We start from the raw sequence: 22,633 nt of genomic DNA, 5'->3' as shown, positions 1-22,633 counted from the left end.
CAGCACCAGAGACTGAGAACTAACCCACAGCACCAGAGACTGAGAACTAACCCACAGCACCAGAGACTGAGAACTAACCCACAGCACCAGAGACTGAGAACTAACCCACAGCACCAGAGACTGAGAACTAACCCACAGCACCAGAGACTGAGAACTAACCCACAGCACCAGAGACTGAGAACTAACCCACAGCACCAGACACTGAGAACTAACCCACAGCACCAGAGACTGAGAACTAACCCACAGCACCAGAGACTGAGAACTAACCCACAGCACCAGAGACTGAGAACTAACCCACAGCACCAGAGACTGAGAACTAACCTACAGCACCAGAGACTGAGAACTAACCCACAGCACCAGAGACTGAGAACTAACCCACAGCACCAGAGACTGAGAACTAACCCACAGCACCAGGGACTGAGAACTAACCCACAGATCCCATCCCTTTGCCCGGTCACAGCGCTGATATCCCATTACCTTGGCTGACCCGCAGGGGGCAGCAGTGCACCATGCTACCCTCTTGAACTCGCGTCAGCAGTCGATGCGGTCCGAATGCTTCGGTGTGTTGAGCCGCTATGCTTCCGAAGATGCTAACATACATGCCAACAGTCACTATATAGTCGGGACAGTCCCGATTTCCTAGCAAATGTCCCTCGTCTCGATGCATAGGAAGAAAGTCCTGATATTTACCCATAGAAAAAAAATCATTTATTCTGCACAGTTGTGCACAGTCCACACGCTGTGCTCTTCATGCGGCCGACACATCTGCTGATCACTAACTAATACAAAGGGAAGAACTCTTCATTGTGCCTGTTTTTACTGTCATGCTGGTCGAGTGGTGTTGAGTTGGGGGGATACGTCTATTATATGATAATGAGGGTCTTTTGCATATGACCCCTCCCATGTGTATGATGTTACGAGCGTCCCGCTGAACAGTTTCCAAATGTTGACAAGTGTGCGCTCATCAATTTATTCTAAATGTGCACTTCCAAGAGAGAGAGGTAATCCGGCTGACTGATCCCCGCCGCCCAGCTGAACACATTTAGAGCTGCATTGCTGAAATGACATTTCCTATAATAATACCAAATCCAAACACCCGACTCGCACGCTACTAATGGAAATTCATGTCTTCTGTTCTTTTTTTTTTTTCCTGATGAGTTTAGGGGGATTTGCATAAAAGCATTGGCTAATGAGATGCATGGCTGTGCCCGTGCCAGCTCAACTAAACAAATCAACAAATAATGAGAGTCTGAGAGGCTACCCATATGAAATCCTACACAGAGCTGCACAGAGCAGACCTAATGGAACCCCATCGGGGAGGGGAGGACTGGGTGCTAGCAGGATCTGGGTTCAAATTCCTCGTCATGCACGGACACATGCTTTCACATTGCAAATCAATATTATTATTTTTTTTTTTTAGGAAGTAAAAAAAAAAGGAAATGAATAATTTAGTGTGCAGTTTAGTGTGCTTAACATGTTTCAACCTGATGCCATATGAAATGTGCTTTTACAGCATGTTCAATACAGAACACCTACTGAGCAGAAACTACACTTTCTGTGGGTCTGTTTCCTGCTTTATTGCTTCAGTTTTAGATAATACTTGGATACTGTTTTTAAATAAGACAGGATTTTATAATGAGTTCAAATATAATCGAGGAATTCCAGCTGTTCCATTGGGACTAAAATGGACCCAGGCCTGTTTCTCAATGCATTACCTGCAACTCATTAGAAAGCTGTAGTCTTGAAATACCCTCGTCTGAACCCCTGCCTCTGGGGCACTGTGACCTTGCTGAGTGTACAGCTCGCCCTCCCCCCAGACCCCTGAGTTAAATGGAAGCGTCCTAATTTGATTTCCACGGTTACGGGGGGTGGCAGGGTTATGTGACCTGGGATATTGGAATTTAAATAGTGATGAACTGCTCCGGCCCCTTTCCTGCTGTCAGAGGTCAGGGTGTGCAATCTCGTGTGGGTCAGCCGAGCAGTAAACTAACCCCGGGACTGAACAGCCATCTCCTAAATCAAGTCCCCAGTGTCATCACCTCTCGCTCTCAATCATTCACTCTCCTCAAATCTCCAATAATCTTCAGAGCGCTCCTCTGGGAGCACGCAGCTGCTGGTACTAATTCCACTTGTTATTGCATTACACAGAGATTCGGAACTGTTTAGCTGCCCCTGCAGCCTCGGTGCGGCTGATGGAAACGGCAGCCCCCCTCACTTCGCTGGCTAGCAGGGTCACAGGGAAACTAAAGATTCAATGCATCTGTACAAGGACATACTCAAACCTTCCACGCTTTCAATAACCACTGAGCTGCTCCATACACACTGCCATCCACACTGCAGTTCAGCGCTTTCAATAACCACTGAGCTGCTCCATACACACTGCCTTCCACACTGCAGTTCAGCGCTTTCAATAACCACTGAGCTGCTCCATACACACTGCCATCCACACTGCAGTTCAGCGCTTTCTCCTGATCCTGACCCTGACCCTGGTGTCTTTGACTCCTCAGGTCCAGTGCGACCCGGTTCCGTTGGATCCAGAGTTACTACACGGATCAGGACGAGTGGGCTCTGGACAGTATCTACATCGGGCAGCAGTGCTCTCACATGTGCCACGGGCATGGCTGGTGCAACCACGGCCTCTGCAGGTAGGCCTGGCTCAGCTCAGTGTGTGAGTGTGTGTGTAAGAGTGAGTGTGTGTGCGTGTGTGAATGTGTGCGTGAGTGTGTGCGTGCATGTGTGTGTGTGTGTGTGAGAGTGTGTGCGTGCATGTGTGAGTACGTGTGTACGTGTGAGTGCGTGCATGTGTGAGTATGTGTGTGCGTGCATGTGCAAGTGTGTGTGTTTGTGTGTGAGTGTGTGTGTGAATGTGTGTGTGAGTGTGTGTGTACATGTAATTTTTAGACAAAGGCTCCTGTTTTAAACTTCTCTTTTATTACTTTATTTCCCTCTTCTCTTTCTCTCACTCTTTCTGTCTCCCTCTCCCCTCTTCCTCTCCGTCGTTACCTCGTTGCTGTTTCTCGTTCTGTCCCACACTGTTTCTACACTGCTTCTCGTTCCTCCTACCTCTTGTTCTGTCATTCCCTCGCTCTCTCTTTCTGTTTTCCTCTCCCCCCTCTCTCTCGCTCCCTCTCTCTAGCTGTGACGAGGGTTTCACTGGTCCGGACTGCCAGCCCAAAGCACCCCTCTCCTCCAACGTCATGTCGGACTTCGAGTCCCAGAATGCACTGCTCAGCACCTGGCAGGAGGTGATTGGTGGAGAGCTGGTGAAGCCTGAGCAGGGCTGTGGGGTCATCTCCTCGGGGTCATCGCTGTACTTCAGCAAGGTGAGCGACCTGGCTCTGCACGCTGACCGGCACACTCCCATCCAGGGCAATACAGACCCAGTCTGACTACCCATCCAGGGCAATACAGACCCAGTCTGACTACCCATCCAGGGCAATACAGACCCAGTCTGACTACCCAATACAGACCAATACAGACCCAGTCTGACTACCCAATACAGACCCAGTCTGACCACCCATCCAGGGCAATACAGACCCAGTCTGACTACCCAATACAGACCCAATCTGACCACCCATCCAGGGCAATACAGACCCAGTCTGACTACCCATCCAGGGCAATACAGACCCAGTCTGACTACCCAATACAGACCCAGTCTGACCACCCATCCAGGGCAATACAGACCCAGTCTGACCAACCAATACAGACCCAGTCTGACCACCAATCCAGGGCAATACAGACCCAGTCTGACCGGCACACTCCCATCCAGGGCACTACAGACCCAGTCTGACCACCCATCCAGGGCAATACAGACCCAGTCTGACACTCCATCCAGGGCAATACAGACCCAGTCTGACCACCCATCCAGGGCAATACAGACCCAGTCTGACCACCCATCCAGGGCACTACAGACCCAGTCTGACTACCCAATACAGACCAATACAGACCCAATTTGACCACCCATCCAGGGCAATACAGACCGAGTCTGACTACCCAATACAGACCCAATCTGACCACCCATCCAGGGCAATACAGACCCAGTCTGACTACCCAATACAGACCCATTCTGACCACCCATCCAGGGCAATACAGACCCAGTCTGACCACCCATCCAGGGCACTACAGACCCAGTCTGACTACCCTTCCAGGACAATGTTGAACCCAGAATAACTCGCCATCAAACTGACTCCTCATTGAGGTCAAAGCACAGTTTGGATTTAGCACTGTCTATGTTTATATAAATTCACAGAGACTGGAATTTACAGCTAGTAAAAGGAAGTGAGGTGAAATAACCGAAGAAGGGCAAGTACAACACGAGATCTGAATGTCAGGAGTTCAAACTGACACTTTTCAGATTATTTATATATCCCTCGCTATACCACCCTCCATTATAGCGAACCTTCGGCTATAACGAACCTGGCTCCTGGACCCCAAATTAAAAAAAAAACATCATATGAACACACACTGTCAACACCCCGGTCTGTACGTGCGGGATGCCACCTCTGCAGTGGACTCAACTCTTTTATCTTACTAAAAGGCGAGCGCTGTGCAACTATACATCCAAAATGAAAATCATTTTCTGTTGCAACAAAGCTGGAAACAATACTGATCATTTGAAAAAAAGCAGTAACGCAGGCGTATCTCTGTCGTGAATACAGGTTGTGAAAAAGCACTTTTTTGGCTTGATCAGCAATGATACGGCAAAGCAAAATTGATTAAAGAAGAAAATAACAACAAAAAATCAAACTTGAGGGTCTGATGAGCTTTTCATGTCAGGATGATTTGGAATGAAAGCTCAGTTTGGGATTGTTGTGTTGGATTGAGATTTGGTGCATTTTGAAACGATTCGTGTCAGATTGATTTTGAATGAATGTTCAGTTTCAATTCGGGATTTGTGCTTTCTGTACTGCGTTTTAATTCTTTAACAAATAGGATAAAGCAAAGGCAGAATACTGCAAACATGAGACGATCAGGTGCATGTGATTCTACTTGTATTCACAATCTCATCTCATAGAGGTGCCAGTAAGATGTCTTTTCACTGAGAGCTATAGCTCATCATTCAGCTATTAACACATTTCCTCATGGACCTCATAGTATTTACAAAGCGTCACCCTTAAATAACTTATTGAAGTAGGAAGATGAGTGGCAATGAGAATCTAAACCTCCTCTGGGAACTCTGAAATCTCAGTTTGGGGGAGTGCTGGCAGCCAGCATTAAAACAGCAGTAAAGCACCCTCTTGTGGTGACAGATTGGACTGCACCACTCCAAAAATCCCCACAGGAAGGTTGGCACAAAGCAGTAGGTAGGTATGTGCCTTATTACCATTAAGAAAAGATACAGCGCTTTGTGGCAGTGATTCCAGCTCTACTCTTATTGCGGTCTCTCCCTCTACCCCTCCCCCTGTCCTCTGCAGGCGGGCCGCAGGCAGCTGGTGAGCTGGGATCTGGAGACGAGCTGGGTGGACTTCCTGCAGTTCTACCTACGCGTGGGGGGGGAGACGGCGGAGTGCAACCGCGCCGACAACCGTGAGGAGGGGGTGCTGCTGCAGTACAGCAACGATGGGGGCATCACCTGGGGGCTGCTGGCTGAGATGTACTTCTCTGACTTCACCAAACCCAGGTACAACAGAGTGAGAGTGGCGGAGTGAGAGGACTATAGAAATGAGAGGATGTGTGAGAGCGAGAGTGGGTGAGTGAGAGTGGGTGAGTGACAGGACTTAGAAACGAGAGGATGTGTGAGAGCGAGAGTGGGTGAGTGAGAGTGGGTGAGTGACAGGACTTAGAAACGAGAGGATGTGTGAGAGCGAGAGTGGGTGAGTGAGAATGGGTGAGTGACAGGACTTAGAAACGAGAGGATGTGTGAGAGCGAGAGTGGGTGGACTATAGGAGGAAGAGAGTGTGTGAAAGCGAGCAGTATATATATATATATATATATATATAATTGTTGGGGCCACTTCAAGGAGAGTGAGCAAGTGTAGTGTGTTGGATTCACAATCGTTCTTCTGCAGTGTCTCGGTGATAGACCCCGTCTCGTCTTCAGGTTTGTGTACTACGAGCTCCCCGAAGCTGCCAAGACCTCCTGCACACGCTTCCGCTGGTGGCAGCCGATGCATTCTGGGGAAGGGTACGACCAGTGGGCCATCGATGACATCATCATCCTCTCTGAGAGGGAGAAGCAGATCATCCCAGTCGCTAACCCGACCCTGCCCCAGGTAACTGAGCTAACCAACACAACCGCAGTAAAACAGAACTAGTCTACTTCACCAACCAACCCAACCCAGCAAACTAGAACGGGTCTACTTAACTAACCAACACAACCGCAGTAAAATAGAACTAGTCTACTTCACCAACCAACCCAACCCAGCAAACTAGAACTGGTCTACTTAACTAACTAACACAACCGCAGTAAAATAGAACTAGTCCACTTCACCAACCAACCCAACCCAGCAAACTAGAACGGGTCTACCTAACTAACCAACACAACCGCAGTAAAATAGAACTAGTCTACTTCACCAACCAACCCAACCCAGCAAACTAGAACTGGTCTACTTAACTAACTAACACAACCGCAGTAAAATAGAACTAGTCCACTTCACCAACCAACCCAACCCAGCAAACTAGAACGGGTCTACTTAACTAACCAACACAACCCTGCAAACTAGAACTGGTCTACTTAACTAACCAACTAAACCCAGCAAACCAGAACTGGTCTACTTAACTAACCAACCAAACCCAGCAAACTAGAACTGGTCTACTTAACTAACCAACTAAACCCTGTAAACTAAAACTACTCCACTTAACTAACCAACCCAACCCAGCAAACTAGAATTGGTCTACATAACTAACCAACTAAACCCTGCAAACTAGAACTGGTCTACTTAACTAACCAACACAACCCAGCAAACTAGTCACTTTACTAACCAACACTAGCCCAGCTATCTAGTTTACTGTTATTAACTAACCACCACTGCCCCAGGTATCTCACCCTCTAACTGACCCACTCAGTCTGGGTAACCAGTCTCCTTGTGACAGTGCCTCAAGTTTGATTAGAATGTACCACCAGAAAAAGAGAGCTGGTCCTGACAGAGAGAGGTGTTCAGTGTGCCTCCAGATCCTGTGTGCAATGCCATGCTGTTTGGTGCGTTCAGCTCTCCTGAGGCACAGCTGTGATTTGCATGGTACCGAGTGTAGCGCCTTGTGCTTGCACCCCCAGAACTTCTATGAGAGACCAGCCTTCGACTACCCGTTGAACCAGCTGAGCATGTGGCTGATGCTGGCCAACGAGGGCATGGAGAAGAACGAGACCTTCTGCACGGCCAGCCCCTCCGCCATGACCTTCGGGAAGTCAGAGGGAGACCGCTTTGCTGTGACCAGGGACCTGACCGTCAAGCCAGGCTACACCCTGCAGTTCAAGGTAACATCGCAGGCCAGACTACACCCTGCAGTTCAAGGTAACATCGCAGGCCAGGCTACACCCTGCAGTTCAAGGTGACATCGCAGGCCAGGCTACACCCTGCAGTTCAAGGTAACATCGCAGGCCAGGCTACACCCTGCAGTTCAAGGTAACATCGCAGGCCAGGCTACACCCTGCAGTTCAAGGTAACATCGCAAGCCAGGCTACACCCTGCAGTTCAAGGTAACATCGCAGGCCAGGCTACACCCTGCAGTTCAAGGTAACATCGCAGGCCAGGCTACACCCTGCAGTTCAAGGTAACATCGCAAGCCAGGCTACACCCTGCAGTTCAAGGTAACATCGCAAGCCAGGCTACACCCTGCAGTTCAAGGTGACATCGCAGGCCAGGCTACACCCTGCAGTTCAAGGTAACATCGCAAGGCAGGCTACACCCTGCAGTTCAAGGTAACATCGCAGGCCAGGCTACACCCTGCAGTTCAAGGTAACATCGCAAGCCAGGCTACACCCTGCAGTTCAAGGTGACATCGCAGGCCAGGCTACACCCTGCAGTTCAAGGTAACATCGCAAGGCAGGCTACACCCTGCAGTTCAAGGTAACATCGCAAGGCAGGCTACACCCTGCACTACTTATGCTCCTCCTGCTCCTCCTCCTCCTGCTTCTTCCTCTTCTTCTTCTTCTTCGTCTTCTTCTTCGTCTTCTTCATCTTCGTCTTCTTCTTCGTCTTCTTCGTCTTCTTCTTCGTCTTCGTCTTCGTCTTCGTCTTCTTCGTCTTCGTCTTCTTCTTCGTCTTCTTCTTCTTCTTCTTCGTCTTCTTCTTCGTCTTCCTCTTCTTCTTCGTCTTCTTCTTCTTCTTCTTCTTCTTCGTCTTCGTCTTCGTCTTCTTTGTCTTCGTCTTCGTCGTCTTCTTCGTCTTCTTCTTCGTCTTCTTCTTCTTCTTCTTTGTCTTCTTCGTCTTCGTCTTCTTCTTCGTCTTCTTCGTCTTCTTCTTCTCCTCCTCCTTCTTCTGCTTCTCCTTCTTCCTTTTTCTCTTACAAATCCAGTAATATTATTTCAGCAATATCAGCAGTGAAGTCATTGATACTTACATTGACAATATGTTTCTAATATGTTAAGAGGTCTGTTAGTTGCTGTATAAACTGCATGTGTTTCCCCTGCTGTGTTGCAGCTGAATATCGGCTGCACGGCGCACTTCAGTGCCTCGGCCCCGGTGCTGCTGCAGTACTCTCACGACGCGGGGCGCAGCTGGTCCCTGGTTCGAGAGGGCTGCTACCCGGCCTCCCCCGGGGTGCGGGGCTGTGAGGGGAGCTCCCGGGAGTTGAGGGAGCCCAGCGTGTTCTACGCCGGGGACTTTGAGCAGTGGAGCCGTGTCACCATCGTCATCCCACGGGCTGTGGCTGCCAGGTATCCGCCGGAGTGTGTGTGTGCGTGTGTGTGTGCGTGTGTGTGTGTATATGCATGTGTGTGTGAGTGTGTGTGCAGTGAAAGGCTATTCAGGGAATCATTAAAATTTGTTACAGAAGAACTCGCAGTGTGCCAGGACAGGTAAATATCTGCAGAACAGGTTCTGAACAGAAAGAGATTCAGTGGCTCACCTGGTGAAGGCACTGCCGTTCGGAGGCCAGAATCAAGGAGGAAAGTCAGATGACGATAGCTCCCCTCCAAGCTTCAGGGACCCCTGCTGATGAGACCAGGCAGAGAGCTCCCAAGCTGGGCCCTTGTGTCTTGGGTTCAGTGGCTTAGTAATATCCATTGCTTAGGCTTGTGACAGATAATTCCCCGAGCATTACTGCATGATGGGTAAGCACAGCGGGGCACCCAGGAGACCAATATCATTACAGAGTCTTCTAAAGCTGCTTAATACTTTAATACTGAACAAGAATGACAACAGACTTGGTTGACTTCTTCCACTTCTATTGTGACAGTGCTTTTAAAACCAGGTTTGGGGGAATTAGCATAGCATAAATGATAGAGGTTTTGTTTGCCACATGTGTGCAGATGTGTGTGTGTGTGTGTGAGGCAGGCTGGTTGACTGGCTGGAGTGTGTGTGTGTGTGTGTGTGTGAGGTAGGCTGGTTGGCTGGCTGGAGTGTGTGTGTGTGTGTGTGTGTGTGTGTGTGTGAGGCAGGCTGGTTGGCTGGCTGGAGTGTGTGTGTGTGTGTGTGTGTGTGAGGCAGGCTGGCTGGCTGGCTGGAGTGTGTGTGTGTGTGTGAGGCAGGCTGGTTGGCTGGCTGGAGTGTGTGTGTGTGTGTGAGGCAGGCTGGTTGGCTGGCTGGAGTGTGTGTGTGTGTGTGTGTGTGTGTGTGTGTGTGTGTGTGTGTGTGAGGCAGGCTGGTTGGCTGGCTGGAGTGTGTGTGTGTGTGTGAGGTAGGCTGGCTGGAGTGTGTGTGTGTGTGTGTGTGTGAGGCAGGCTGGTTGGCTGGCTGGAGTGTGTGTGTGTGTGTGTGTGTGAGGTAGGCTGGTTGGCTGGCTGGAGTGTGTGTGTGTGTGTGTGTGTGAGGCAGGCTGGCTGGCTGGAGTGTGTGTGTGTGTGAGGCAGGCTGGTTGGCTGGCTGGAGTGTGTGTGTGTGTGTGAGGCAGGCTGGTTGGCTGGCTGGAGTGTGTGTGTGTGTGTGTGAGGCAGGCTGGTTGGCTGGCTGGAGTGTGTGTGTGTGTGTGTGTGTGTGTGTGAGGCAGGCTGGCTGGCTGGCTGGAGTGTGTGTGTGTGTGAGGCAGGCTGGCTGGAGTGTGTGTGTGTGTGTGTGTGTGTGTGTGAGGCAGGCTGGCTGGCTGGCTGGAGTGTGCGTGTGTGTGTGTGTGTGTGTGTGTGTGTGTGTGTGAGGTAGGCTGGCTGGCTGGCTGGAGTGTGTGTGTGTGTGTGTGTGTGTGTGTGTGTGTGTGAGGCAGGCTGGCTGGCTGGCTGGAGTGTGTGTGTGTGTGTGAGGTAGGCTGGCTGGCTGGCTGGAGTGTGTGTGTGTGTGTGTGTGTGTGTGTGTGTGTGAGGTAGGCTGGCTGGCTGGCTGGAGTGTGTGTGTGTGTGTGTGTGTGTGTGTGTGTGTGTGAGGTAGGCTGGCTGGCTGGCTGGAGTGTGTGTGTGTGTGTGAGGTAGGCTGGCTGGCTGGCTGGAGTGTGTGTGTGTATGAGGTAGGCTAGCTGGCTGGCTGGCTGGAGTGTGCGCGTGTGTGTGTTTGTGTGTGTGTGTGTGTGTGTGTGTGAGGTAGGCTGGCTGGCTGGAGTGTGTGTGTGTGTGTATGAGGTAGGCTGGCTGGCTGGCTGGCTGGCTGGAGTGTGCGTGTGTGTGTGTGTGAGAGCCTCTTAGATGCGTCTCACTTTGAAACCGAATGCTCCCTTCTGACTCAATCAGGGAAGCTTATAATGCTGAGGCACTAATATAGTTTAAGACACACTTGAAGACCAAACATTATTGAAAAAAATGTTTTGTGCAAATAACATTTGCAATGATGAAGGTCTACGTTTTTACTAACATTTGGTAGAAAAAATGTGCCGTCATCTTATCAATGTAGTTGTTGCATACTGCAGCAGGTCAGCTCCACTTTGTGTGTTCTGTACCTCTAGCGCTCTCTCTCTCTCTCTCTCTCTCTCTCTCTCTCTCTCTCTCTCTCTCTCTCTCTCTCTCTCTCTCTCTCTCTCTCTCTCTTCCAGTAAGACCCGGTTTCGGTGGATCCAGGAGAGCACTGTCCATAAGAACGCCCCTCCCTTTGCTCTGGACGGGGTGTACATCTCAGAGCCCTGCCCCAACCACTGCGGGGGCCACGGAGACTGCGTCTCGGGAGTCTGCTTCTGCGACATGGGCTACTCAGGTACCTCCCTATTGCAGTGATAGTGAGAGGAGGTTCCATACATGATCTACACAGGTACCTCCCTATTGCAGTGATAGTGAGAGGAGGCTCCATACATGATCTACACAGGTACCTCCCTATTGCAGTGATAGTGAGAGGAGGCTCCATACATGATCTGCACAGGTACCTCCCTATTGCAGTGATAGTGAGAGGAGGCTCCATACATGATCTGCACAGGTACCTCCCTATTGCAGTGATAGTGAGAGGAGGCTCCATACATGATCTACACAGGTACCTCCCTATTGCAGTGATAGTGAGAGGAGGCTCCATACATGATCTACACAGGTACCTCCCTATTGCAGTGATAGTGAGAGGAGGCTCCATACATGATCTGCACAGGTACCTCCCTATTGCAGTGATAGTGAGAGGAGGCTCCATACATGATCTGCACAGGTACCTCCCTATTGCAGTGATAGTGAGAGGAGGCTCCATACATGATCTGCACAGGTACCTCCCTATTGCAGTGATAGTGAGAGGAGGCTCCATACATGATCTGCACAGGTACCTCACTATTGCAGTGATAGTGAGAGGAGGTTCCATAGAGGAGGGGATATGGGCGTCCAAAGCGGTATACCAGTTATACAAATGCATTGCATTGCAGGCTAGCTGACGTTCTACAGTATTAGTGTGACAAAATCAGGCTTCCAAAAAAAATCTGCTTGCTCCAAATCAATTAATGAAATTGTTGTCTTGCACAGATTAATCTTAAAAAAGTTTTGGACGAATATGAGCACAATAGCCAAACTTTTGGGTTAGCCCTACAGGGATTGTATGTAGGTATTTCAAATAGAGACTGGCACTCAACTCTTTACAAAGCTGTCATCTGCATTCAGCCGATACACATTTCATGGTGTATCTGGAGTCAAATCGACAAATCAAAACCATACATACCACAATACAGAGCTGACATTCAAGTAAATGGTCCCTTGGCTTTACCATGGAGTATTCAATGAGATCCCTGGTGGATTGGAAGTGTTTCATCCCCCCCTGCTGGTGAGGATGACTGACTGCCCCTATCTCTCTCTCTTTCTCTCTCTCTTTCTCTCTTTCTCACTCTCCCCGTGCAGTGGAGCAGGGCACTTGCGTGGCGAGCGTGCCCAACCCCAGTGAGATGAACGACCGATTTGAAGGGAAGCTTAGCCCGCTCTGGCACCAATTGACAGGGGGGCAGGTGGGCTCTGACTGCGGGACCCTCAGTGATGGCAAGGCGCTGTACTTCAACAGCTCGGGGCGAAGAGAGGCCAGGACTGTCCCCCTGGACACCACCAACACCCGGTCAGTCCAACCTAAAACCTGCAAGACACTGACAGAAAGACTCCCGCTGCAGAGCAGTTTGATACGCTCCAGGTTTTACTGTAAGCTGGCACAGATAACAAGCATGGTTGTGCCTCGTTAGGCTCACAGTGCAACCTGGAATGTGGAAACCTGCTCTGTAATGGGTCTCTTTTTCTATCGCTGTTGTAGTACCAGTACTGCTGTACTTGAGTTTGACCAATCAGCATGTGATTTACAAAACCCCAGTGATCCTGTATCCAATGGGAGGACCTTCCTTCCTTCCTTTCTTCCATGCCGCACGCGTTTCTCTCAAGGGGAAAGAGGAGACATGGGAAAATGTACTTTTCTACCCCTGTGCTTCTTGTCACCAGGCTGATCCAGTTCTACATCCGAATCGGCAGCAGTAACCTGGGGGCGCCCTGCAACAAACCAAGAGTAAGGAACGAAGGTAATCTCCTCAGCAAAACCCTCCCTCGTGCTGTTTTGTTATGAAAGTGAACGATCTGCTACACTTGGGTGGTTTTTGATCATCGAAAATGTTTGGGTTTTTTTTTAATCATTTTTATACGTTCCAAAAAAAAAAAAAAAAAGTTTCCCCTAATCAGAGCTCCAGTGGTTAACCATGGAGAATGTTTGATTTGAAAAGTGTGCATCACAGTAAAGAGTATTGAATATGTGAGTTGCTATAGAGTACACACAAGTTTAAAGATTGACTGAAGAGTGTCTCTCCCTCTCTCAGGGGTCGTGGTTCAGTACTCTGGTAATAACGGCGTGACCTGGCACCTGCTCAGTGAGCTCGACTTCATCTCCTTCCTCGAGCCGCAGATCATCACCATCGAACTGACCCCCGAGGCCAAGACCCCCGACACAGCCTTCCGCTGGTGGCAACCCCTTCACGGTATGTGACCCCTTCCTGCCCCTCCACACTGGGGCCTGGCTCTCTGTCTCTCTGTGCAGGCAGCTCAAATCCTCTTTCTCTGCCTCTGCCTGTGCTCACTCTCCTCTGGATCCAGAGCAGCACTCCACCGAGCTGGGTCTTTCAGTCTCCCTCTGTGCTGATGGCTTTGCTCTTTCTTCAAGGAAGCAATCTGCTCAGAAGGATCTGTCTCTCTCTCCTCTCCCCTCCATCTCTCTCCTATCTCTGCCTCTCCCTCTTTGCTGATGGCTCTCCTCCTCTTCCTCCTCCTCCTGCAGGGAAGCACTCTGCTCAGTGGGGTCTTGATGACGTCTTGATCGGAATGAATGACAGCTCGCGGATGGGTTTCCAGGACAAGTTTGACGGCTCGTCGGACCTGCGGGTGAACTGGTACCGAGTCCAGGGGGGGCAGGTGGAGGTGGACTGCCTGTCTCTGGACACAGCGCTGCTCTTCAACAGTTACAGCGGTGAGTGCAGACAGGAACCAGCGCAGCCACTGAGGGATCGGAAACAATGCCAAGGTGTGAGAAATACAGAGCTCTGCATGGTCAGACTTCAACAGGAAATCATAACTGATATTGAAACATTTGTATAAATGTTACCTATACTCTGAACAATTCTATTACAATGAAACCTGAATTAGTTTTTGTTTCAGTTGTTTATTACAGATGTGTTTGATGAATTATAATTTGGGTATCACAAAAAATATAAAACAAAGACTAGACAAGGCATTTTTTGTACGGGGAACAGAACAGAATTCGATCAGTACTGAATCCACACAAGAGATTGCTGGTTTGAACGATACTGCTGATACTTGCTATCCCACACGGATCTCACGTGTGGATAATCATACTTCAGTGTGACATTGTCATCCCACACGGATCTCACGTGTGGATAATCATACTTCAGTGTGACATTGTCATCCCACACGGATCTCACGTGTGGATAATCATACTTCAGTGTGACATTGCCATCCCACACGGATCTCACGTGTGGATAATCATACTTCAGTGTGACATTGCCATCCCACACGGATCTCACGTGTGGATAATCATACTTCAGTGTGACATTGCCATCCCACATGGATCTCACGTGTGGATAATCATACTTCAGTGTGACATTGCCATCCCACACGGATCTCACGTGTGGATAATCATACTTCAGTGTGATATTGCCATCCCAAACGGATCTCACGTGTGGATAATCATACTTCAGTGTGATATTGCCATCCCACACGGATCTCACGTGTGGATAATCATACTTCAGTGTGACATTGCCATCCCACACGGATCTCACTTGTATTCATTCCATGCCTGCTATGAATCGTGGAATTTATCTTCATGAAGACTCTGGTGGGACTGCAGCGTGTTTCTGCTGAAGCCTCTGTTCTGTAGTGTGTTTGTATTGAAGCCTCTGTTCTGTAGTGTGTTTCTGCTGAAGCCTCTGTTCTGTAGTGTGTTTGTATTGAAGCCTCTGTTCTGTAGTGTGTTTGTATTGAAGCCTCTGTTCTGTAGTGTGTTTGTATTGAAGCCTCTATTCTGTAGTGTGTTTGTATTGAAGCCTCTGTTCTGTAGTGTGTTTGTATTGAAGCCTCTGTTCTGTAGTGTGTTTGTATTGAAGCCTCTGTTCTGTAGTGTGTTTGTATTGAAGCCTCTGTTCTGTAGTGTGTTTGTATTGAAGCCTCTGTTCTGTAGTGTGTTTGTATTGAAGCCTCTGTTTTGTAGTGTGTTTGTATTGAAGCCTCTGTTCTGTAGTGTGTTTGTATTGAAGCCTCTGTTTTGTAGTGTGTTTGTATTGAAGCCTCTGTTCTGTAGTGTGTTTGTATTGAAGCCTCTGTTCTGTAGTGTGTTTGTATTGAAGCCTCTGTTCTGTAGTGTGTTTGTATTGAAGCCTCTGTTCTGTAGTGTGTTTGTATTGAAGCCTCTGTTCTGTAGTGTGTTTGTATTGAAGCCTCTGTTCTGTAGTGTGTTTGTATTGAAGCCTCTGTTCTGTAGTGTGTTTGTATTGAAGCCTCTGTTCTTCTTCCTCCAGGGAAGCCCCGCTACGCAGAGAGCTGGGATTTCCATGTGAGCAGCTCCTCCTTCCTCCAGTTTGAGATGAGCATGGGCTGCAGCAAGCCCTTCCCCAACGCGCACGCCGTGCAGCTGCAGTACTCCCTCAACACCGGCCGGGACTGGCACCTGCTCACCCCTGAGTGTGTGCCCCCTGCAATCGGCTGTGCCACCTACACCCAGAGCTCCGTCTACACCTCCCAGCGCTTCCAGAACTGGAGGAGAGTTACTGTGTACCTGCCCAGCGCCACCAAGTACTGACCCTCACTCTGTCTATCTGTCTGTCTGTCTGTCTGTCTAGCCCAGACCAACAAGCACTGACACCACCCTTGCCATTAGAATCAGCGCTAACACTTTACCAGCAAGCCCTGACATCCTCAGTTTGGACTCTGCATTCCCATACTGTCTGTCTATATCTGTCATTCTCTCCTGTCTGTCTGACTATCAATCCATTCTAACAGTCTTATACTGGTCTCAAGGAGTAAAAAAAATATACAATTAAATGAACAGGCACTTTCTTTTACTTCTGAATCGTTTGGGTCCAGAAATGCCTGCTGGTACTCTACCTGCTGCATGGCATTGTGACTCTGTACTGGAGATCTCATGGCATTGTGAATCTATACTGGAGATCTCATGGCATTGTGAATCTATACTGGAGATATCATGCCATTGTGAATCTGTACTGGAGATATCATGGCATTGTGAATCTATACTGGAGATCTCATGGCATTGTGAATCTATACTGGAGATCTCATGGCATTGTGAATCTATACTGGAGATATCATGCCATTGTGAATCTGTACTGGAGATATCATGTCATTGTGAATCTGTCCTGGAGATCTCATGCCACTGTGAATCTGTACTGGAGATATCATGTCATTGTGAATCTGTACTGGAGATCTCATGCCATTGTGAATCTGTACTGGAGATCTCATGCCATTGTGACTCTGTACTGGAGATCTCATGGCATTGTGAATCTATACTGGAGATCTTATGTCATTGTGAATCTGTCCTGGAGATCTCATCGGGCTCAGTCTCAGTGTTTTCTTACACCCCAGTTCCCCCAGGACACGGTTCCGCTGGATCCAGTCAGAGTACACCCCTGGCTTGGACTCCTGGTCCATTGATAATGCACTGTTGGCATCGGGCTGCCCCTGGATGTGCTCAGGACACGGGATCTGTGAATCGGGACGCTGTGTGTGAGTGTTTTTTTCCTGTTTGAAATATTTTGTAATAAATGTTCAGTAGCTATAGTTCTACTGGGTTTCATACTGTGGTGGTGTCACCTAACAGGACCTCATTATCTCTGTCTCAACTCATGTTTAAGGAAGAAATCCTAGTTTACATTATGTCTCCATATTGTTTTGGCTATGCTATTACTCAACTGAGAGTTTAAACTTGGGGTGCATCCCCCGACTCTATACGCTAATGTACAGGGTCAGGACACAGTGACTGTAAACAGAAGAGAATACAGTGCTCGGATTTACTGGTGAATTGGACATGATTTCTAAAAACAGATGAAGTAAATGTTTTATCCTCTTCCCTCTGGACCCCCCTCCCTCTCTCTCTCTTTCTCTCCCTCTCTGGCTCTCTCTCTGTCTCTCTCGGGTGCAGGTGTGATCATGGTTTCGGGGGTCCCTACTGCGTCCCCATCACTCCCCTGCCCTCCATTCTGAAGGACGATTTCAATGGGAACCTGCACCCTGACCTGTGGCCCGAAGTGTACGGAGAGGAGCGTGGGATGCTCAACGGGGAGACCCTCAAATCTGGGACGGCGCTCATCTTCAAAGGGGTCAGTCAGCCCCCCCACCCCCCCCCATCCTGAACTGTGCCACTCTCACACACGGCGACTGGGCTTCAAGCCTTTACCACAGATAATGTTTCACCATAAAAACAACAGGAATATCCCACGTGAATATACACTGCATAAAGTGCAAAACAGTGTGTTGACCAGTTAGGGGCACTACAGATTCCCTGCCATGGCCATCCAGTACTGTGCTAAAGACAAACATGTTCTAGGTCCATTCAGTGCAACGCATCTACAGCACAGGATATAAAACAGTACCTTTGTAATAAAGCCACGTCATTTTTTTGACATGAATAAAAAGTTAAGGATTGCTTTAACGTTTCTTTCCTTTTCTATCCCCCTCCCCCACTGTCCAAACTGGCCTGGCCTGCTCATGTCTCCTGTCCTTCTCTGTCCTCGTTTCCCAGGAGGGACTCCGCATGCTGGTGTCCCGGGACCTGGATTGCACCCACACCATGTACATCCAGTTCTCTTTCAAATTCATTTCCAAAGGTACGTCCTCCCAGTCCCTTCACCACGACACGGATCGCACACACACTGCAGGTTAGCTTCTCTCATGATACAGTGTATCGGTATATAGAGATATATATGGGCTTACGGAGAATTTAAAAACAGCAAGCAGCTCTGGAATCAGGATACTCACCAATCACTAGAAATACTTAACAAAGAAGAAAAGTAATTGATAAACTGAAAACTCACGATTTTAATAATCAGCTACAAACCGAAACATGGTAGCGAATTATTAAAATAGTGAGTTTTTAGTGAGTGTATATATATATATATATATATATATATATATATATACAGTGCCTTGCGAAAGTATTCGGCCCCCTTGAACTTTGCGACCTTTTGCCACATTTCAGGCTTCAAACATAAAGATATGAAACTGTAATTTTTTGTGAAGAATCAACAACAAGTGGGACACAATCATGAAGTGGAACGAAATTTATTGGATATTTCAAACTTTTTTAACAAATAAAAAACTGAAAAATTGGGCGTGCAAAATTATTCAGCCCCCTTAAGTTAATACTTTGTAGCGCCACCTTTTGCTGCGATTACAGCTGTAAGTCGCTTGGGGTATGTCTCTATCAGTTTTGCACATCGAGAGACTGACATTTTTGCCCATTCCTCCTTGCAAAACAGCTCGAGCTCAGTGAGGTTGGATGGAGAGCATTTGTGAACAGCAGTTTTCAGTTCTTTCCACAGATTCTCGATTGGATTCAGGTCTGGACTTTGACTTGGCCATTCTAACACCTGGATATGTTTATTTGTGAACCATTCCATTGTAGATTTTGCTTTATGTTTTGGATCATTGTCTTGTTGGAAGACAAATCTCCGTCCCAGTCTCAGGTCTTTTGCAGACTCCATCAGGTTTTCTTCCAGAATGGTCCTGTATTTGGCTCCATCCATCTTCCCATCAATTTTAACCATCTTCCCTGTCCCTGCTGAAGAAAAGCAGGCCCAAACCATGATGCTGCCACCACCATGTTTGACAGTGGGGATGGTGTGTTCAGGGTGATGAGCTGTGTTGCTTTTATGCCAAACATAACGTTTTGCATTGTTGCCAAAAAGTTCGATTTTGGTTTCATCTGACCAGAGCACCTTCTTCCACATGTTTGGTGTGTCTCCCAGGTGGCTTGTGGCAAACTGTAAACGACACTTTTTATGGATATCTTTAAGAAATGGCTTTCTTCTTGCCACTCTTCCATAAAGGCCAGATTTGTGCAGTATACGACTGATTGTTGTCCTATGGACAGAGTCTCCCACCTCAGCTGTAGATCTCTGCAGTTCATCCAGAGTGATCATGGGCCTCTTGGCTGCATCTCTGATCAGTCTTCTCCTTGTATGAGCTGAAAGTTTAGAGGGACGGCCAGGTCTTGGTAGATTTGCAGTGGTCTGATACTCCTTCCATTTCAATATTATCGCTTGCACAGTGCTCCTTGGGATGTTTAAAGCTTGGGAAATCTTTTTGTATCCAAATCCGCCTTTAAACTTCTCCACAACAGTATCTCGGACCTGCCTGGTGTGTTCCTTGTTCTTCATGATGCTCTCTGCGCTTTAAACGGACCTCTGAGACTATCACAGTGCAGGTGCATTTATACGGAGACTTGATTACACACAGGTGGATTCTATTTATCATCATTAGTCATTTAGGTCAACATTGGATCATTCAGAGATCCTCACTGAACTTCTGGAGAGAGTTTGCTGCACTGAAAGTAAAGGGGCTGAATAATTTTGCACGCCCAATTTTTCAGTTTTTTATTTGTTAAAAAAGTTTGAAATATCCAATAAATTTCGTTCCACTTCATGATTGTGTCCCACTTGTTGTTGATTCTTCACAAAAAATTACAGTTTCATATCTTTATGTTTGAAGCCTGAAATGTGGCAAAAGGTCGCAAAGTTCAAGGGGGCCGAATACTTTCGCAAGGCACTGTATATATATATATATATATATATATATATATAATTTAGTCATTTAGCAAACGTTTTTATCCAAAGCGACTTGTGGGTGAATTATGCATCAAAACTGCTGCTGCAGAGTCACTTATAATAGGTCATCAGTTTTTCTCATCTGAAGGACATAATTAATATATATATATATATATATATATATATATATATATATACATATATATATATATATATATATATATATATATATATATATATATACATATTATTCAACTTCAAACAGTCTTAAACATCTGACAGATAGTAATAATTGTAAATATCTATAAATAGAGCATATTATTTATTCTTGAAATCCATTAATTAAAAAGTGACTTCTCGTGATCAAACAGAACCATGTGTGTGTCTGGGATTAAAAAGCTTTTTGTTATCATTTCCCTATCCGCTTAAATATGAACTTCTTGGAATTCACCACATCCTGTAGCATGTCATGTAGCCTTGCTTTTGAAACATGTTGCTTGTGTATCAGCTCCAGTGTGGATTGTTGCTTGTGTATCAGCTCCAGTGTGGATTGATGCTTGTGTATAGGCTCCAGTGTGGATTGTTGCTTGTGTATCAGCTCCAGTGTGGATTGATGCTTGTGTATCAGCTCCAGTGTGGATTGATGCTTGTGTATCAGCTCCAGTGTGGATTGATGCTTGTGTATCAGCTCCAGTGTGGATTGATGCTTGTGTATAGGCTCCAGTGTGGATTGATGCTTGTGTATCAGCTCCAGTGTGGATTGTTGCTTGTGTATAGGCTCCAGTGTGGATTGATGCTTGTGTATAGGCTCCAGTGTGGATTGTTGCTTGTGTATCAGCTCCAGTGTGGATTGATGCTTGTGTATAGGCTCCAGTGTGGATTGATGCTTGTGTATCAGCTCCAGTGTGGATTGATGCTTGTGTATCAGCTCCAGTGTGGATTGATGCTTGTGTATCAGCTCCAGTGTGGATTGATGCTTGTGTATCAGCTCCAGTGTGGATTGATGCTTGTGTATCAGCTCCAGTGTGGATTGATGCTTGTGTATAGGCTCCAGTGTGGATTGATGCTTGTGTATAGGCTCCAGTGTGGATTGTTGCTTGTGTATCAGCTCCAGTGTGGATTGATGCTTGTGTATCAGCTCCAGTGTGGATTGTTGCTTGTGTATCAGCTCCAGTGTGGATTGATGCTTGTGTATCAGCTCCAGTGTGGATTGATGCTTGTGTATCAGCTCCAGTGTGGATTGATGATTGTGTATCAGCTCCAGTGTGGATTGATGCTTGTGTATCAGCTCCAGTGTGGATTGTTGCTTGTGTATAGGCTCCAGTGTGGATTGATGCTTGTGTATAGGCTCCAGTGTGGATTGATGCTTGTGTATAGGCTCCAGTGTGGATTGTTGCTTGTGTATCAGCTCCAGTGTGGATTGTTGCTTGTGTATCAGCTCCAGTGTGGATTGATGCTTGTGTATCAGCTCCAGTGTGGATTGATGCTTGTGTATCAGCTCCAGTGTGGATTGATGCTTGTGTATCAGCTCCAGTGTGGATTGATGCTTGTGTATCAGCTCCAGTGTGGATTGATGCTTGTGTATCAGCTCCAGTGTGGATTGATGCTTGTGTATCAGCTCCAGTGTGGATTGATGCTTGTGTATCAGCTCCAGTGTGGATTGATGCTTGTGTATAGGCTCCAGTGTGGATTGATGCTTGTGTATAGGCTCCAGTGTTGATTGATGCTTGTGTATCAGCTCCAGTGTGGATTGATGCTTGTGTATAGGCTCCAGTGTGGATTGATGCTTGTGTATAGGCTCCAGTGTGGATTGATGCTTGTGTATAGGCTCCAGTGTGGATTGTTGCTTGTGTATCAGCTCCAGTGTGGATTGTTGCTTGTGTATCAGCTCCAGTGTGGATTGATGCTTGTGTATCAGCTCCAGTGTGGATTGTTGCTTGTGTATCAGCTCCAGTGTGGATTGATGCTTGTGTATCAGCTCCAGTGTGGATTGATGCTTGTGTATCAGCTCCAGTGTGGATTGATGCTTGTGTATAGGCTCCAGTGTTGATTGATGCTTGTGTATCAGCTCCAGTGTGGATTGTTGCTTGTGTATCAGCTCCAGTGTGGATTGTTGCTTGTGTATAGGCTCCAGTGTGGATTGATGCTTGTGTATCAGCTCCAGTGTGGATTGATGCTTGTGTATAGGCTCCAGTGTGGATTGATGCTTGTGTATCAGCTCCAGTGTGGATTGATGCATGTGTATCAGCTCCAGTGTGGATTGATGCTTGTGTATAGGCTCCAGTGTGGATTGTTGCTTGTGTATAGGCTCCAGTGTGGATTGTTGCTTGTGTATCAGCTCCAGTGTGGATTGTTGCTTGTGTATAGGCTCCAGTGTGGATTGTTGCTTGTGTATAGGCTCCAGTGTGGATTGATGCTTGTGTATCAGCTCCAGTGTGGATTGATGCTTGTGTATCAGCTCCAGTGTGGATTGATGCTTGTGTATCAGCTCCAGTGTGGATTGTTGCTTGTGTATCGGCTCCAGTGTGGATTGATGCTTGTGTATCAGCTCCAGTGTGGATTGATGCTTGTGTATCAGCTCCAGTGTGGATTGATGCTTGTGTATCAGCTCCAGTGTGGATTGATGCTTGTGTATAGGCTCCAGTGTGGATTGATGCTTGTGTATAGGCTCCAGTGTGGATTGATGCTTGTGTATAGGCTCCAGTGTGGATTGTTGCTTGTGTATCAGCTCCAGTGTGGATTGTTGCTTGTGTATCAGCTCCAGTGTGGATTGATGCTTGTGTATCAGCTCCAGTGTGGATTGTTGCTTGTGTATCAGCTCCAGTGTGGATTGATGCTTGTGTATCAGCTCCAGTGTGGATTGATGCTTGTGTATCAGCTCCAGTGTGGATTGATGCTTGTGTAT

At 47.5% G+C, this 22,633-nt stretch overlaps 1 protein-coding gene across 1 annotated transcript in view; it reads left to right on the top strand.

The window, feature by feature from the left end:
- LOC117414836 (reelin-like) overlaps positions 1–22,633 on the top strand; it is a 146,873-nt gene that overhangs the window by 93,255 nt on the left and 30,985 nt on the right. Inside the window, exons 23-37 of the mRNA XM_059027774.1 lie at positions 2,508–2,645; positions 3,137–3,323; positions 5,415–5,620; positions 6,041–6,212; positions 7,214–7,414; positions 8,580–8,815; positions 11,053–11,210; positions 12,317–12,524; positions 12,896–12,972; positions 13,264–13,422; positions 13,719–13,907; positions 15,472–15,745; positions 16,550–16,690; positions 17,106–17,283; positions 17,706–17,790. Of these exons, the coding sequence (XP_058883757.1) occupies positions 2,508–2,645; positions 3,137–3,323; positions 5,415–5,620; positions 6,041–6,212; positions 7,214–7,414; positions 8,580–8,815; positions 11,053–11,210; positions 12,317–12,524; positions 12,896–12,972; positions 13,264–13,422; positions 13,719–13,907; positions 15,472–15,745; positions 16,550–16,690; positions 17,106–17,283; positions 17,706–17,790 (2,609 nt within the window). The remainder of the gene's footprint in view (positions 1–2,507; positions 2,646–3,136; positions 3,324–5,414; positions 5,621–6,040; positions 6,213–7,213; positions 7,415–8,579; positions 8,816–11,052; positions 11,211–12,316; positions 12,525–12,895; positions 12,973–13,263; positions 13,423–13,718; positions 13,908–15,471; positions 15,746–16,549; positions 16,691–17,105; positions 17,284–17,705; positions 17,791–22,633) is intronic.

This window comes from Acipenser ruthenus, chromosome 7 (genome assembly GCF_902713425.1).
Source record: "Acipenser ruthenus chromosome 7, fAciRut3.2 maternal haplotype, whole genome shotgun sequence".
In the NCBI taxonomy this organism is placed as follows: domain Eukaryota; kingdom Metazoa; phylum Chordata; class Actinopteri; order Acipenseriformes; family Acipenseridae; genus Acipenser; species Acipenser ruthenus.
Note: the sequence above shows the minus strand (reverse complement) of the source record. Positions and strands in the feature narration are given on the sequence as shown.